We start from the raw sequence: 15,131 nt of genomic DNA, 5'->3' as shown, positions 1-15,131 counted from the left end.
TTACCTCAGTCCTCTTTCTCCCACATGGCTTCTTGTCTCCTCCCAGGCTCTCTGCCAACTGCCAACTCAGCACGCCCCCTGCTCCTTTTGTCCTAGCCCCGCCCCCTGTTGCCCTGACAACTTCAGTCGCATGTCTCCCTTTGTAATCCCCCTGGTGTGGTTCCTTCAATAGCCATGATGGCGGTCTCCTTGGTTCCGGCCCGATCACTATATGGGGGTCCTCCTCCCCACAGATGGAGCGAGACATGATGTCCCAGATGTGCTCAATCGGATTCAGGTCTGGGGAACGGGCGGGCCAGTCCATAGCTTCAATGACTTCATATTGCAGGAACTGCTGACACACCCCAGCCACATGAGCTCTGGCATTGTCCTGCATTAGGAGGAACCCGGAGCCAACTATGGTCTCACAAGGGGTCTGAGGATATCATCTCGGTACCTAATGGCAGTCAGGCTACCTCTGGCGAGCACATGGAGGGCTGTGTGGCCCTCCAAAGAAAAGCCACCCCACACCATTACTGACCCACTGCCAAACCGGTCATGCTGAAGGATGTTGCAGGCAGCAGATCACTCTCCACGGTGTCTCCAGACTCTGTCACGTCTGTAACATGTGCTCAGTGTGAACCTGCTTTCATCTGTGAAGAGCACAGGGCGCCAGTGGCGAATTTGCCAATCCTGGTGTTCTGCGGCAAATGCCTAGCGTCCTGCACGGTGTTGGGCTGTGAGCGCAACCCCCATCTGTGGACGTCGGGCCCTCAGACCATCCTCATGGAGTCAGTTTCTGCAGTCTGTGCACACACTTGCACATTTGTGGCCTGCTGGAGGTCATTTTGCAGGGCTCTGGCAGTGCTCCTCCTGTTCCTCCTTGCACAAAGGCAGAGGTAGCGGTCCTGCTGCTGGGTTGTTGCCCTCCTACGGCCCCCTACACTTCTCCTGGTATACTGGCCTGTCTCCTGGTAGCGCCTCCAGCCTCTGGACACTACGCTGACAGACACAGCAAACCGTCTTGCCACAGCTCGCAATAATGTGCCATCCTGGATGAGCTGTACTACCTGAGCCACTTGTGTGGGTTGTAGAGTCCGTCTCATGCTACCACAGTCCGTCTCATGCTACCACTAATGTGAAAGCACAACCAACATTCAAAAGTGACCAAAACATCAGCCAGAAAGCATTGGTACTGAGATGTGGTCTGTGGTCCCCACCTGCAGAACCACTCCTTTATTGAGAGAGTCTTGATTATTGCCAATAATTTCCATATGTTGTCTATTCCATTTGCACAACAGCATGTGAAATTGATTGTCAATCAGTATTGTTTCCTAAGTGGACAGTTTGATTTCACAGAAGTTTGATTTACTTGGAGTTATATTCTGTTGTTTAAGTGTTCCCTTTACTTTTTTGAGCAGTGTATTATACATACTGGCCAACTTTTCAAAAATCAATATTTCATTGCAATTTTGAGTGGTTGTCTACCAAAGGTTTTATAGCATATGATGGAGTTTACAAAAAAACTTGTGGAGGGGGTTCAATGTATTTGGAAAGTATCTTTGCTATGTTAGATGCATTGATTGCAAAAGTGGTCTAACCCTTTAATACATTTTCACACCACGAAAAGAGGATGAGTCAAGAAAATCCGATTAATTCTTTGTTATTCTAACTTAACCTCAGGGAAACGGTTCACTTTTAAGTGGCTGATTCAACTCGCACAGCAGAAGCGAAGGAAAGTCCATTTGGTCTTTTAGCGTTGTTTTACTGCAGCTCACATATTAAAAGTCTTAAAGAGTCATATATTGATTGCTTGGCTCGCTAATAAGCAAGTTGTCCTTTTTGTGCAACCATAAACACAAGGAGTACAAAAAATGGTATAAAACACCGTGTCGACTCCTAAAATAATTGTGTGTGATGGAAATCTCAACTGAAAACATAAAAAGCAATTTCAAGCATGAAGATCAAATTTACCAGAAGATTCAGCAGCAATTGGTTTTTGTCCCCTACATGTAAAAGAAACAGCAGGGAGAGATGAAGGGACCTTGGCTCCAGTAACACTTTTTAGTCTAAGCCCAGACAACAACTTTAACCTCTTTAACCTTCTTGTCAAAGTCATAAGGGCTTTTAACCAAATGGAATAGCTGACAGTTTGGCACAAAGAATAACCTCTATTGATTCACAATGATCTGAGCATCCTCTCCTATCAGTAGGCACTGCCGATTTTATATTATGCCATTATATATTCATGGAATAGAAGAATAGCTGGCAACTAAAAGAAGATTTGTAAACTATGTGAATCTCTCCAACTTTTTTAATTATTCTTGACCGTATAGTATAGGGACTTCTCAGTATGAACTTGCATTGGTGTGGCCGGTGTGCTCACACAGTTTTGATGAAATTGTGCAACGACAAAAAAAAAAATTAAATATAGCGGTATTGCAACTTAATATAATTCATTTTCTCAATGTTTGCACATACTTCTTTTAGAGCTTTCCCACTGCTAAATTTTTTGAGCATGTTTTGTTTCTCCACATTTATTTCACTTTCTTTGGATCTTCTAACTTCACTTTTCGCATTGCATATTTGGGAGCGGTGACTGCTTTCATCTTGGCCGTGTTCTTGTTCCATCTATCCAAGACTTTTCTAGAGCAAAATAAAGATGACTCTTACTTGCCCCAAACTCATTTTGGTGGCCTACGTCCTAAAGAGACACAAATCACACTAGTGTGTAGTTGTGGCCGGTTAGCTCACACCATTTGATTAAAATGTGCTCTCAGAAGTAGATGGGTGTAAATGGCTCATAATGCTGGAGGGGTTCAGATCCGCTAAGTGTTTCCACAGGACTAGAGTGGAGTGTCAAGGTAAACCGTTATTGGTTTGATTTAGGGGAAATTAGCAGATGTAATCTGTTGGATTTAGGTGGAATTGATGTTGGTAGCTTGCAAGCTGCAGAGTGGGATCAATTTAGGTATATTTGTCACAGTAAGTGATTGTCCCCACCCCTCCCCCAAAACCTAGTAATATTAACTATCATTTTAAACTTAAATTTAACATTTTGACTTAATTAGACTTAAATATTTTGCACCGTTTAACTTTTATAGACTCTTTCCACAATTACTAACTGCAGAATGAGATACAGTAAGGCTATGTGCACACGCTGCGGATCCTGCTGCGGATTCGCAGCGGATTTGGCCTCTGCGGATCTGCAGCAGTTCTTCAGACAGTGTACAGTACAATGTAAGTCTATGGGATTTACAATCCGCAGTGCACATGCTGCGGTTTTTACACTGCGGAAAAGCTGCGGTTTGGAATCCGCAGAAATAAATGACATGTCAATTCTTTCTGCGGATTCCGCTGCGGTTTGACACCTATTCCATTGTCCAGGTGTCAAACCGTAGGGGAAAACCGCAGGCCAATCTGCAGGGAAAACCACAGGTCAATTTACCTGCGGTTTTACCTGCGGATACGCACGGAAAAATCCGCAGGTGAATCCGCAGCGTGTGCACATAGCCTTACTGAGAATCTGAAAGTGAACTTGATCTGATGTGAGCTTTTCAATTTTTCTGACTTTTTTCCTTTACTCTTCTTTGCTAATTCATAACCACAGACCATATCAAAGTTAAGCTGAACATTGCCGTTGTCAAAAATAATCTGAGAGGGGAACAAAAAGCAAATGGTGGAAAATCTTTATTGAAACCCACTTGTAAAAATGTGTGTTAGTCCAAAATATATGTATTTTAAGTAAAATATATTTATATTTTCCAAAACCACCACGTGTCCATATCCTTTATGGTACAAAACCAGTCCCATCTTGTAACAGGGAGCCACTAGGTCCCACCAGAAGATGTGTGGTGTCATCTTATTGTTTAACATAGCAAGGTTTACAAATCTCACAAAGGAAGAACAATATATATGTGTAATCTCAAAGTATATAATATAGTGTGAAACTGCAGCAGCGAAATACACTTTACAGGAAATTCATTGCTTTAGTAGAGAGCGCCGTTCCTTGGTTTCTGCTTTAGTAGAGAGCACAATTCCCTGGTCTAGGATATAATGGAGAGCGCCATTCCCTGGTCTTGGCTTTATTAGCGAGCACCTTTCCCTGGTTTCTGCTTTAGTAGAGAGCACCGTTTCCTGGTCTTGGCTTTAGTAGAGAGAGCCGTTCCCTGGTTTCTGCTTTAGTAGAGAGCACTGTTCACTGGTCTTGGCTTTAGTAGAGAGCACCATTCCCTGGGTTTTGCTTTAGTAGAGAGCTCCATTCCCTGATTTCTTCTTTAGTAGAGAGCGCTGTTCCCTGGTCTTGGCTTTAGTAGAGAGTGCCGCTCCCTGGTTTTTCCTTTAGTAGAGAGTGACTAGTGATGAGCGAGTATGCTTGGGAAAACCAGAGCAACGAACATACTCGCTCATCACTAAGAGCACTATTCCCTGGTTTCTGCTTTAGTAGCGAGTACTGTTTCCTGGTTTCTGATTTAGTAGAGAGCGCCGTTCCTTGGTTTCTGCTTTAGTAAAGAGCACCGTTCCCTGGTTTCTGCTTTAATAGAGAGCGTGGTTCCCTGGTTTCTGCTTTAATAGAGAGCTCCGTTCCCTAGTTTCTGCTTTAGTAGAGAGCGCCATTCCGTGGTCTTGGCTTTAGTAGCGAGCGCCATTCCCTGGTTTCTGCTTTAATAGATAGCGCTGTTCCCTGGTTTCTGCTTTAGAAGAGAGCACCGTTCCCTGGTTTCTGCTTTAGTAGGGAGCAAAGTTCCCTGGTTTCTGCTTTAGAAGAGAGCACCGTTCCCTGGTTTCTGCTTTAGTAGGGAGCAAAGTTCCCTGGTTTCTGCTTTAGAAGAGAGCACCGTTCCCTGGTTTCTGCTTTAGTAGGGAGCAAAGTTCCCTGGTTTCTGCTTTAGAAGAGAGCACCGTTCCCTGGTTTCTGCTTTAGTAGGGAGCAAAGTTCCCTGGTTTCTGCTTTAGAAGAGAGCACCGTTCCCTGGTTTCTGCTTTAGTAGGGAGCAAAGTTCCCTGGTTTCTGCTTTAGAAGAGAGCACCGTTCCCTGGTTTCTGCTTTAGTAGGGAGCAAAGTTCCCTGGTTTCTGCTTTAGTAGAGAGCGCCATTCCCTGGTCTTGGCAATAGTAGAGAGCACCGTTCCCAGGTTTCTGCTTTAGTAGAGAGCACAGTTCCATGGTCTTGGCTTTAGTAGAGAGCTCCATTCCCTGGTTTCTGCTTTAGTAGAGAGCACAGTTCCCTGATCTTGGCTTTAGTAGAGAGTGCCGTTCACTGCTTTTTCTTTAGTAGAGAGTGACCAGTGATGAGCGAGTATGCTCATTGCTTGGGTTTTCCCAAGCATGCTCGGGTATACTCCAAGTATTTTGGCGTGCTCAGAGATTAAGTTTATCTAGAAGCCGCAAATCATGCAGCTGCGGTGACACAAACTAAATCTCCAAGCACACCCAAATACTCAGAGACCACTCGAGCATGCTCGGGAAAACCAGAACATCGAGTATACTCACTCATCACTAAAAGTGACGTTCCCTGGCTTCTGCTTTAGTAGAGAACGCCGTTCCCTGGTTTCTGCTTTAGTAGAGAGCACTGTTCCCTAGTTTTTGCATAAGTAGAGAGCGCCGTTCTCTGGTTTCTGCTTTGGTAGCGAGCACCGTTCCCTCGTTTCTGCTTTAGTAGGAAGCACTGTTTCCTGGTTTCTGCTTTACTAAAGAGTGCCGTTCCTTGGTTTCTGCTTTAGTAGAGATCACTGTTCCCTGGTTTCTACTTTAATAGAGAGCGTGGTTTCCTGGTTAATGCTTTAGTAGAGAGCTATGTTCCCTGGTTTCTGCTTTAGTAGAGAGCGCCGTTCCCTGGTCTAGGCTTTAGTAGAGAGCGCCATTCCCTGGTTTCTGCTTTAATAGAGAGCGCCGTTTCCTGTTTTCTGCTTTAGTAGAGTGCAAAGTTCCCTGTTTTCTGCTTTAGTAGAGAGATCCATTCCCTGGTTTCGGCTTTTGTAGAGAGTGTCGTTCCCTGGTTTCTGCGTTAGTAGAGAGCACCATTCCCTTGTCGTGGCTTTAGTACAGAGCACCATTCCCTGGTTTCTGCTTACGTACAGAGCCCCGTTCCCTGGTCTTGGCTTTAGTAGAGACCGCCGTTCCCTGGGTTTTGCTTTAGTAGAGAGCTCCATTCCCTGGTTTCTGCTTTAGTAGAGAACGCCGTTCCCTGGTCAAGGCTTTAGTACAGAGCGCTGTTCCCTGGTTTCTGCTTTAATAGAGAGCGCCATTCCCTGGTTTCTGCTTTAGTAGAGAGCACAATTCCCTGGTCGTGGCTTTAGTAGAGAACACCATTCCCTGGTTTCTGCTTAAGTAGAGAGCACCGTTCCCTGGTCTTGGCTTCAGTAGAGAGCGCCGTTCCCTGGGTTCTGCTTTAGTAGAGAGCTCCATTCCCTGGTCTAGGCTTTAGTAGAGGGTGCCGTTCCCTGGTCTTGGCTTTAGTAGAGAGCGCTGTTCCCTGTGCTCTGCTTTAGTAGACAGCTCCATTCCCTGGTTTCTGCTTTAGTAGAGAACGCCGTTCCCTGGTCAAGGCTTTAGTAGAGAGCGCCGTTCCCTGGTTTCTGTTTTAATAGAGAGCAAAGTTCCCTGCTTTCTGCTTTAGTAGAGAGGAAATTCATTGCTTTAGTAGAGAGCGCCGTTCCCTGGTTTCTGCTTTAGTAGAGAGCACAATTCCCTGGTCTTGGCTTTAGTAGAGAGCGTCATTCCCTGGTTTCTGCTTTAGTAGAGAGCACAATTCCCTGATCTTGGATTTAGAGGAGAGCGCCATTCCCTGGTCTTGGCTTTAGTAGGGAGTCCGATCCCTGGTTTCTGCTTTAGTAGAGAGCACCGTTTCCTGGTCTTGGCTTTAGTAGAGAGCGCCGGTCCCTGGGTTCTGCTTTAGTAGAGAGCTCCATTCCCTGGTCTAGGCTTTAGTAGAGAGTGCCGTTCCCTGGTCTTGGCTTTAGTAGAGAGCGCTGTTCCCTGTGTTCTGCTTTAGTAGACAGCTCCATTCCCTGGTTTCTGCTTTAGTAGAGAACGCCGTTCCCTGGTCAAGGCTTTAGTATAGAGCGCCGTTCCCTGGTTTCTGCTTTAATAGAGAGCGCCGTTCCCTGCTTTCTGCTTTAGTAGAGAGGAAATTCATTGCTTTAGTAGAGAGCGTCGTTCCCTGGTTTCTGCTTTAGTAGAGAGCACAATTCCCTGATCTTGGATTTAGAGGAGAGCGCCATTCCCTGGTCTTGGCTTTAGTAGGGAGTTCCGTTCCCTGGTTTCTGCTTTAGTAGAGAGCACAGTTTCCTGGTCTTGGCTTTAGTAGAGAGCGCTGTTCCCTGGGTTATGCTTTAGTAGAGAGCTCCATTCCCTGGTTTCTGCTTTAGTAGAGAGCACTGTTAACTGGTCTTGGCTTTAGTAGAGAGCACCGTTCCCTGGGTTTTGCTTTAGTAGAGAGCTCCATTTCCTGGTTTCTTCTTTAGTAGAGAGCGCCGCTCCCTGGTTTTTGCTTTAGTAGAGAGTGACTAGTGATGAGCGAGTATGCTTGGGAAAACCAGAGCAACGAGCATACTCACTCATCACTAAGAGCACTAGTCCCTGGTTTCTGCATAAGTAGAGAGCACTGTTCCCTGGTTTCTGCTTTGGTAGCGAGCACTGTTTCCTGGTTTCTGCTTTAGTAAAGAGCACCATTCCCTGGACTCTGCTTTAATAGAGAGCGTGGTTCCCTGGTTTCTGCTTTAATAGAGAGCTCCATTCCCTGGTTTCTGCTTTAGTAGAGAGCGCCGTTCCGTGGTCTTGGCTTTAGTAGCGAGTGCCGTTCCCTGGTTTCTGCTTTAATAAAGAGCGCCGTTCCCTGGTTTCTGCTTTAGTACAGAGCAACATTCCCTGGTTTCTGCTTTAGTAGAGAGCAAAGTTCCCTGGTTTCTGCTTTAGTAGAGAGCACCATTCCCTGGTCTTGGCTTTAGTAGAGAGTACCGTTCCCTGGTTTCTGCTTTAGTAGAGATCACAGTTCCCTGGTCTTGGCTTTAGTAGAGAGTAACGTTCATTGGTTTTTCTTTAGTAGAGAGTGACCAGTGATGAGCGAGTATGCTCGTTGCTTGGGTTTTCCCAAGCATGCTCGGGTTTTCCCAAGCATGCTCGGGTGTACTCCAAGTATTTTGGCGTGCTCAGAGGTTAAGTTTGTCTAGGAGCCGCAAATCATGCAGCTGCAGTGACACAAACTTAATCTCTGAGCACGCCCAAATACTCGGAGACCACCCGAGCAAGCTCGGGAAAACCCGAGCATCGAGTATACTAGCTCATCACTAAGAGTGACGTTCCCTGGTTTCTGCTTTAGTAGAGAGCACTGTTCCCTAGTTTTTGCATAAGTAGAGAGCGCCGTTCTCTGGTTTCTGCTTTGGTAGCGAGCACCGTTCCCTCGTTTCTGTTTTAGTAGCAAGCACTGTTCCCTGGTTTCTGCTTTACTATAGAGTGCCGTTCCTTGGTTTCTGCTTTAGTAGAGAGCACTGTTCCCTGGTTTCTACTTTAATAGAGAGCGTGGTTCCCTTGTATCTGCTTTAGTAGAGAGCTACGTTCCCTGGTTTCTGCTTTAGTAGAGAGCGCCATTCCCTGGTCTAGGCTTTAGTGTAGAGCGCCATTCCCTGGTCTAGGCTTTAGTGTAGAGCGCCATTCCCTGGTTTCTGCTTTAATAGAAAGCACCATTTCCTGTTTTCTGCTTTAGTAGAGAGCAAAGTTCCCTGGTTTCTGCTTTAGTAGAGATCCATGGCCTGGTTTCTTCTTTAGTAGAGAGCACCGTTCCCTGGTTTCTGCGTTAGTAGAGAGCACGATTCCCTGGTTGTGGCTTTAGTAGAGAGCACCATTCCCTGGTTTCTGCTTTAGTACAGAACACCGTTACCTGGTCTTGGCATTAGTAGAGAGAGCCGTTCCCTGGGTTCTGCTTTAGTAGAGAGCTCCATTCTCTGGTTTCTGCTTTAGTAGAGAGCGCTGTTCCCTGGTCTTGGCTTTAGTAGAGAGTGCATTCCCTGCTTTTGGCTTTAGTAGAGTGCGCTGTTCCCTGCGTACTGCATTAGTAGAGAGCTCCATTCCCTGGTTTCTGCTTTAGTAGAGAACGCCGTTCCCTGGTCAAGGCTTTAGTAGAGAGCGCCGTTCCCTGGTTTCTGCTTTAATAGAGAGCGCCGTTCCCTGGTTACTGCTTTAGTAGATAGCGCCGTTGCCTGGCTTCTGATTTAGTAGAGAGCGCTGTTCCCTGGTTTCTGCTTTAGTAGAGAGCACCGTTCCCTGGTCTTGGCTTTAGTAGAGAGCGCCGTTCCCTGGGTTCTGCTTTAGTAGAGAGCGCCATTCCCTGATGTCTGCTTTAGTAGACAGCGCTGTTCCCTGGTCTTGGCTTTAGTAGAGAGTGCCGTTCCCTGGTCTTGGCTTTAGTAGAGAGCACTGTTCCCTGCATTCTGCTTTAGTAGAGAACTCCATTCTCTGGTTTCTGCTTTAGTAGAGAACGCTGTTCCCTGGTCTTGGCTTTAGGAGAGAGCTACGTTCCATGGTTTCTGCTTTAGTAGAAACGCAGTCCCCTGGTCTTGGCTTTAGCAGAGAGCGCTGTTAACTGGTTTCTGCTTTAGTAGAGAGCAAAGTTCCTTGGTTTCTGCTTTAGTAGAGAGCAAAGTTCCCTGGTTTCAGCTTTAGTAGAGAGCGCCGTTCCCTGGTCTTGGCTTTAGTAGATAGCACCGTTCCCTGGTTTCTGCTTTAGTAGACAGCAAAGTTCCCTGGTTTCTGCTTTGGTAGAGAGCGCTGGTCCCAGGGTTCTGCTTTAGTAGAGACCTCCGTTCCCTGGTTTCTGCTTTAGTAGAGAGCGCCATTCCCTGGTCTTTCTTTAGTAGAGAGCACCGTTCCCTGGTTTCTGCTTTACTAGAGAGCAACATTGTCTGCACAAACATAGTTCTGCTAATTGTTGCGACCACAATGGGCCCAATTTGTCTACTGCTGCTTATGATGTTACCAATTACATACAAATTGATTCTTAGTAGCAATAACAAGTAGATATGGGCGAACCTGAACAGTAAATTTCTGCGTCCATACCTAACACCTACTGTTCGTGCATGACACCAAACATGGATTTCACCAGGAAGTCCATGTTACTCTTGGGTTCGGCAGTAAAATTCTTACCACCAATCAGACAGCTGTGTTTGCCGCGTTGTCATGCACACTGGATGTTTGGGCCCCCCACTGAAGTGAATTGGGTCCAGGTACTGTTCTGGTACCTGAACGCAAACTTTTTGCAACTGTTCGGCAAAACCCACCGGACCCGAACATTTAGGCTATGTGCACACGTAGTTGGAAGTGCTGCGGATTTTTCGCGCGGACTTTGAAAAATCCGCAGGTCAAAATACCTGCGGTTTACCTGCGGATTAGCCTGCGATTTAACCCAGCGGTTTCACATCTCACAATGGAGAAGGTCTGAAACCGCAGCGGAATCCGCACAAATTGACATGCTGCGGATTGTAACCCGCAGCAAATCCATGTGGAAAAATCCACAGCATGTGTACTGCGTTTTTGGTTTTACCATTGCAAAGAATGGTACTGAACAACGCAGCAGAAACTGCTGCGGACCCGCAGGGCCAGAAACGCTGCAGATCCACAGCAGAATCCGTAACTGTGCACAAAGCCATAGGTGTCTTCCAATCTATAATAAGAAGCATTAGTTTAAAAAAAAATGGTTAGTAAACCATAAAGAGCATTTGCCCTACAAAATGGTATATTAACATGACTTTTTTTGATTAATAAGGGGTCCAACTTTTAGGACCACCATGTTTCCTTGAATGAAGCTGTACTACAGTTCCCCATGGGCAGTCACCCCTCATTGAAGAAAAGGTTATCATATTTCCTAGCTGTCATTTATTAAAGGGAAAAATTCTTTAAATGCTAACACAAAAAGAAATACCACAATAATAAAAGAAAAAAAAACAGTTTTTGACTTTTTTTAATTAGTAGTGTTCTCTATCAATTGTAATTTGTGGTTCAATCCAGCAGAATAACTAATTTTTAGTAGTGATGAGCGAACATGCTGGGATAAGGTGTAATCTGAGCATGCTTGGGTGCTTGAAAAATATGTTTGAGTCCCCATGGCTGCTTGTCTCGCTGCTGTTCGACAGCAGAAACACATGCAGGGATTTTCTATTTGTTAGGCAATCCCTGTATGTACTGCGGGTGTCGAACAGCCACGAGACAAGCAGCCATGGGGACTCGAACATAGTATTCAAGCACGCCGAAGTCACTCGGTTAGCACCGGAGCATGCTCAGATAACAACTTACCGGAGCACAATCGCTCATCACTAATTTTTAGGCATAGGTTTTCAAGAAAATGCTCTCTCCTGCGTTCACACTCAGCATGGTTTTCTTTCCCAAGAATAAAGAAGGAAATATTGTCACTAACCTGCAAGTACTGCTCTTCTGCATGATGTCGGCTCGATGATATCCAGAAAGTTTACAGAATCCGTCATTACTATAAACTACAGGCCAGTCCACAATCTGTGCGTTTCCCAGTAAGAAGCTTGATTCTACAGGAGGAATAAGATGCAGAATGTCAGATTGTGTCTCTTATATGTTCACTGCTGCCTAGGAATTAACAAATCCAGACATAAAATCCTTTGTAGTTTTATACAGAAGCACATACAGAATAACCTGAAACTCTCGGGCTCCGATGCTAAATCTGTAGAAGAGCCCTGGTATTTACACTAAGTGCCATTTCTAATATTGGGATCTTAAGTAGCAGAGGAGCATTTGATTTCTTTTTGGCACCAGGGCCAAGGGGCAACTGACACAACCATTGCTACGCCCCTGCAAAGAAGCCATTGGGCTCTGTACACTGGGTGCAACCACAACTTGCATGTGACTAATTAAACTGAAGACTACACTCTGCTGCCCGACTAATCCACCTGTCTCCCCGCTATTCCCCAGCCTCCCCCCTATGCCAGGCCCTTCACTGGCTTCCTATTGACCAGAGGCTCCAGTTCAAAACCCTAGCCATGACATACAAAGCCATCCACAACCTGTCTCCTCCATACATCTGTGACATGGTCTCCCGGCACCTCCCCGCACGCAACCTTCGATCCTCTCAAGATCTCCTTCTCTACTCCCCCCTTATCTCTTCTTCCCACAACCGCATACAAGACTTCTCCCGTGCTTCCCCCATACTCTGGAACTCTCTACCCCAACACATTAAACTCTCACCAACAACGGAAACCTTCAAGAAGAACCTGAAGACCCACCTGTTCCGACAAGCCTGAGGGTTCAGTTGCCACAGAGGTACTGCACCTCCTCCTGAGTTGGAGGCTCCTGACCACGCTCCAACACTTGCATCCCACACAACACGATGGTTCAGCAAAGCCACATTGTGGCTCCCTGCTTGGAGTGTAGCAGAGCACCTTTGGTGGCTCCCTGCTTGGAACACAAAACGTGCTGGGAGGCGGGTGGAGTTAGAATACATAAAAGAGTGGGAAGGTTTAGGATTTCAGGTCAGTCAATCAGGGAGTCAGTTAGAGAGGAGTGAGGAGTGAGGATCCCTGAGAGAAGGATGGAGGAAGGAGGTGCTGCAGCAGATCTCAGTGACCTGTGTCTGCTGGCACGGGAAAGGAAAGAAAGAGAAAGACATTGAACAGAAACCTGATCTTCCATGGGAAGGAAAGACTAGTACGGAATGTAGGAGTAAAAGGGAACAGAGGACGTGGGTTAGAAGAGAACCCTGCCTAGAAGTTCTAAGCGCAAGGCCGGGGCCCGGTCCCCGAGGTTGTATGGATACTAAGGGTCCTACAGCAGACACCGGTGAGGTAGTGGGCTGTAAATGCACTACTCCCATCCAAGACTTGGTGGAACAACAGCAACATTGATAGTGAGCCGGGACTCAGGAGCAAGGGGTCGCCGAAGCAGACTACAGCTGTCTGCCGTACAAGGAAGGTTCATGGGAACATCTGTCAGGAGGAACTCCAGTGTAACTCAGTACTAGGAGTACTTCACACCAAAGACTCTATAAGAGGAGACGTTCAGAAAGGCACATGTTGGCGGAGTGTTGGAAGGGAGCATTCCATCTGACCTGGAGGTTGACTGGGTCCCTGACCCGGAGGACACAGCACGGAGGCAGGCACCTGTGTGTACTACAGACTGTGAGTAAAGCTTTGGAGCTACAGGCCCTGGTGTCCTCCATTTATTCTTCCGCCAACACACCCTGTACCGCTACATCTGGGTACCAGCTTCTACACGGCCTGCGCCTCTCCTCTACTCCTACATCTACACTGCCCTGGGACTACAGCTCCGCCTGTGGGGAGCTTCACCATCTTGGCTGCAACACACCACCAGCCCCAGAGGATCTGCATGCAGCGTCGGCTTAACATCTCACTTGCCGAACACCACAGGTGGCGTCACGAACTATCCATTCAATCAATTACATTCCACCATTTCAATTCCCCCATTACTTGGGTGCCCAGGGCCACGGACTGGGTCACCGCCGCTGTGACACATCCCGCTGACACCGGCCCGGTACCGAGTACCCCACAGCCCTGGGAGAGCGACCCACCTACAGCCCGCAATGTTGCTCAGTCTACTGAACCACCGCACAACCAGCTCTACCCTCTCCTAGTGTATCCTCACCCATCCCTGTAGACTGTGAGCCCTCACGAGCAGGGTCCCCTCTCCTTATGTACTTGTGTGTCCCTTGTCTTACACATGCTTATTATACTTGACTATATTTCCCCTTTTCATATGTAAAGCGCCATGGAATAAATGGCGCTGTATAAATGCATAATAATAATAATAATAATAATAAAGACTGACCAAATTTTGCAGTACACATGATTTTAAAGGGAAATCTGTCACCAGGTTTTTTCTCCCCCATCTGAGAGCAGCATGATGTTGGGGCCCTGTTTCCAGCAATGTATCGCTTACTTTACTGGCAAAAATTGTTTTCTCTGCTGCGGATCTAGCGGTTCTCTAACAGCTGAGCCCGGTATAACCACGCCCACACCAGCTTTCACTGTGTATAGGCAGAAAGCTGCCAATCAGTGGTGAGGGTGTGGTTGGACTTCCTGGCAGCAGGTTTACTATTCCTGTAACGATCTCCTGCTGATAAAACAGTGATTTTATAAAAACTACTCTAAGCAGCCCAGTAAGTGACACATCTCTGGAATCAGGGTATCTGCCCCTAAATCATGCTGCTCTCAGATTAGATAGCAAAAACTTGGTAACAGATTCCCTTTCAAAAATGGAAACCTTTAGACTATATGGTTAATGTATAGTTTTCACATTAGCATGACACACACAAATACATACAAACATACTAACAAACCGTACACACATACTGACAAACAATACATAAAGAACACACTGAATATACAGACATAAACACACACATATAAACAGAGTATACAAATACAAACAATACATATATACTAACAAACAATACATGCATACTGTGTATACATATACATTTACATACAAACTATATATATTAATAATTAGCACAAATAAACACATACAGAGTATTTACACACGAACAATAAATAAATGTACACATACTAACAAAAAAATACACACATACTGTATATACACAGACATAAACACATACTGTATATACCTAAACACATACACAATACATAGATATACACATACTGAATATACACAAACAATACATATAGGTACACATACTAACAAACTATACACATACTGTATATACACAAACACATACATGTACACATACTAACAAACAATACACACTTAATGTATATACAAATATGCACACATACATATAGAGGTACACACGTGCTATACAGCCATATATACACTTACTAAACTTTTGTCCCATATACAACCTCAGTTGATTAATTCCAAAACTAAAGCATTATAAAACATGAAACGACAACAAAAAATCAAAGCATGTATCCATCAAACAGAATAATACAAGAACATAAAAGGATTTTTTTTTTAATTTTGCTTCAAACAGTAAAAAAAAAGAGTCCAAGAATTTGGGATTTAAGCAACTATTGAAAATTAATCCCAAATAAACTGCAAAATAACTTAAATTACGCTGATAAAAAAATGTATAAAGTAAAAAATGACCTACTTATTTCAAGTAAAAATAATCCACCCTGCGTAAACAAAAAATACATCTTTTCTTCTTCTTTTTTTAG

General features: G+C 45.4%; 1 protein-coding gene across 1 annotated transcript in view; it reads right to left on the bottom strand.

Moving 5' to 3' along the window:
• The window catches only part of KCNH5 (potassium voltage-gated channel subfamily H member 5), a 554,666-nt gene that overhangs the window by 447,835 nt on the left and 91,700 nt on the right, over positions 1-15,131 (bottom strand). Inside the window, exon 3 of the mRNA XM_073570956.1 lies at positions 11,387-11,510. Within this exon, the coding sequence (XP_073427057.1) occupies positions 11,387-11,510 (124 nt within the window). The remainder of the gene's footprint in view (positions 1-11,386; positions 11,511-15,131) is intronic.

Source organism: Dendrobates tinctorius, unplaced genomic scaffold (assembly GCF_039654945.1).
Source record: "Dendrobates tinctorius isolate UK_male_01 unplaced genomic scaffold, ASM3965494v1 ptg000006l, whole genome shotgun sequence".
NCBI lineage: Eukaryota > Metazoa > Chordata > Amphibia > Anura > Dendrobatidae > Dendrobates > Dendrobates tinctorius.
Note: the sequence above shows the minus strand (reverse complement) of the source record. Positions and strands in the feature narration are given on the sequence as shown.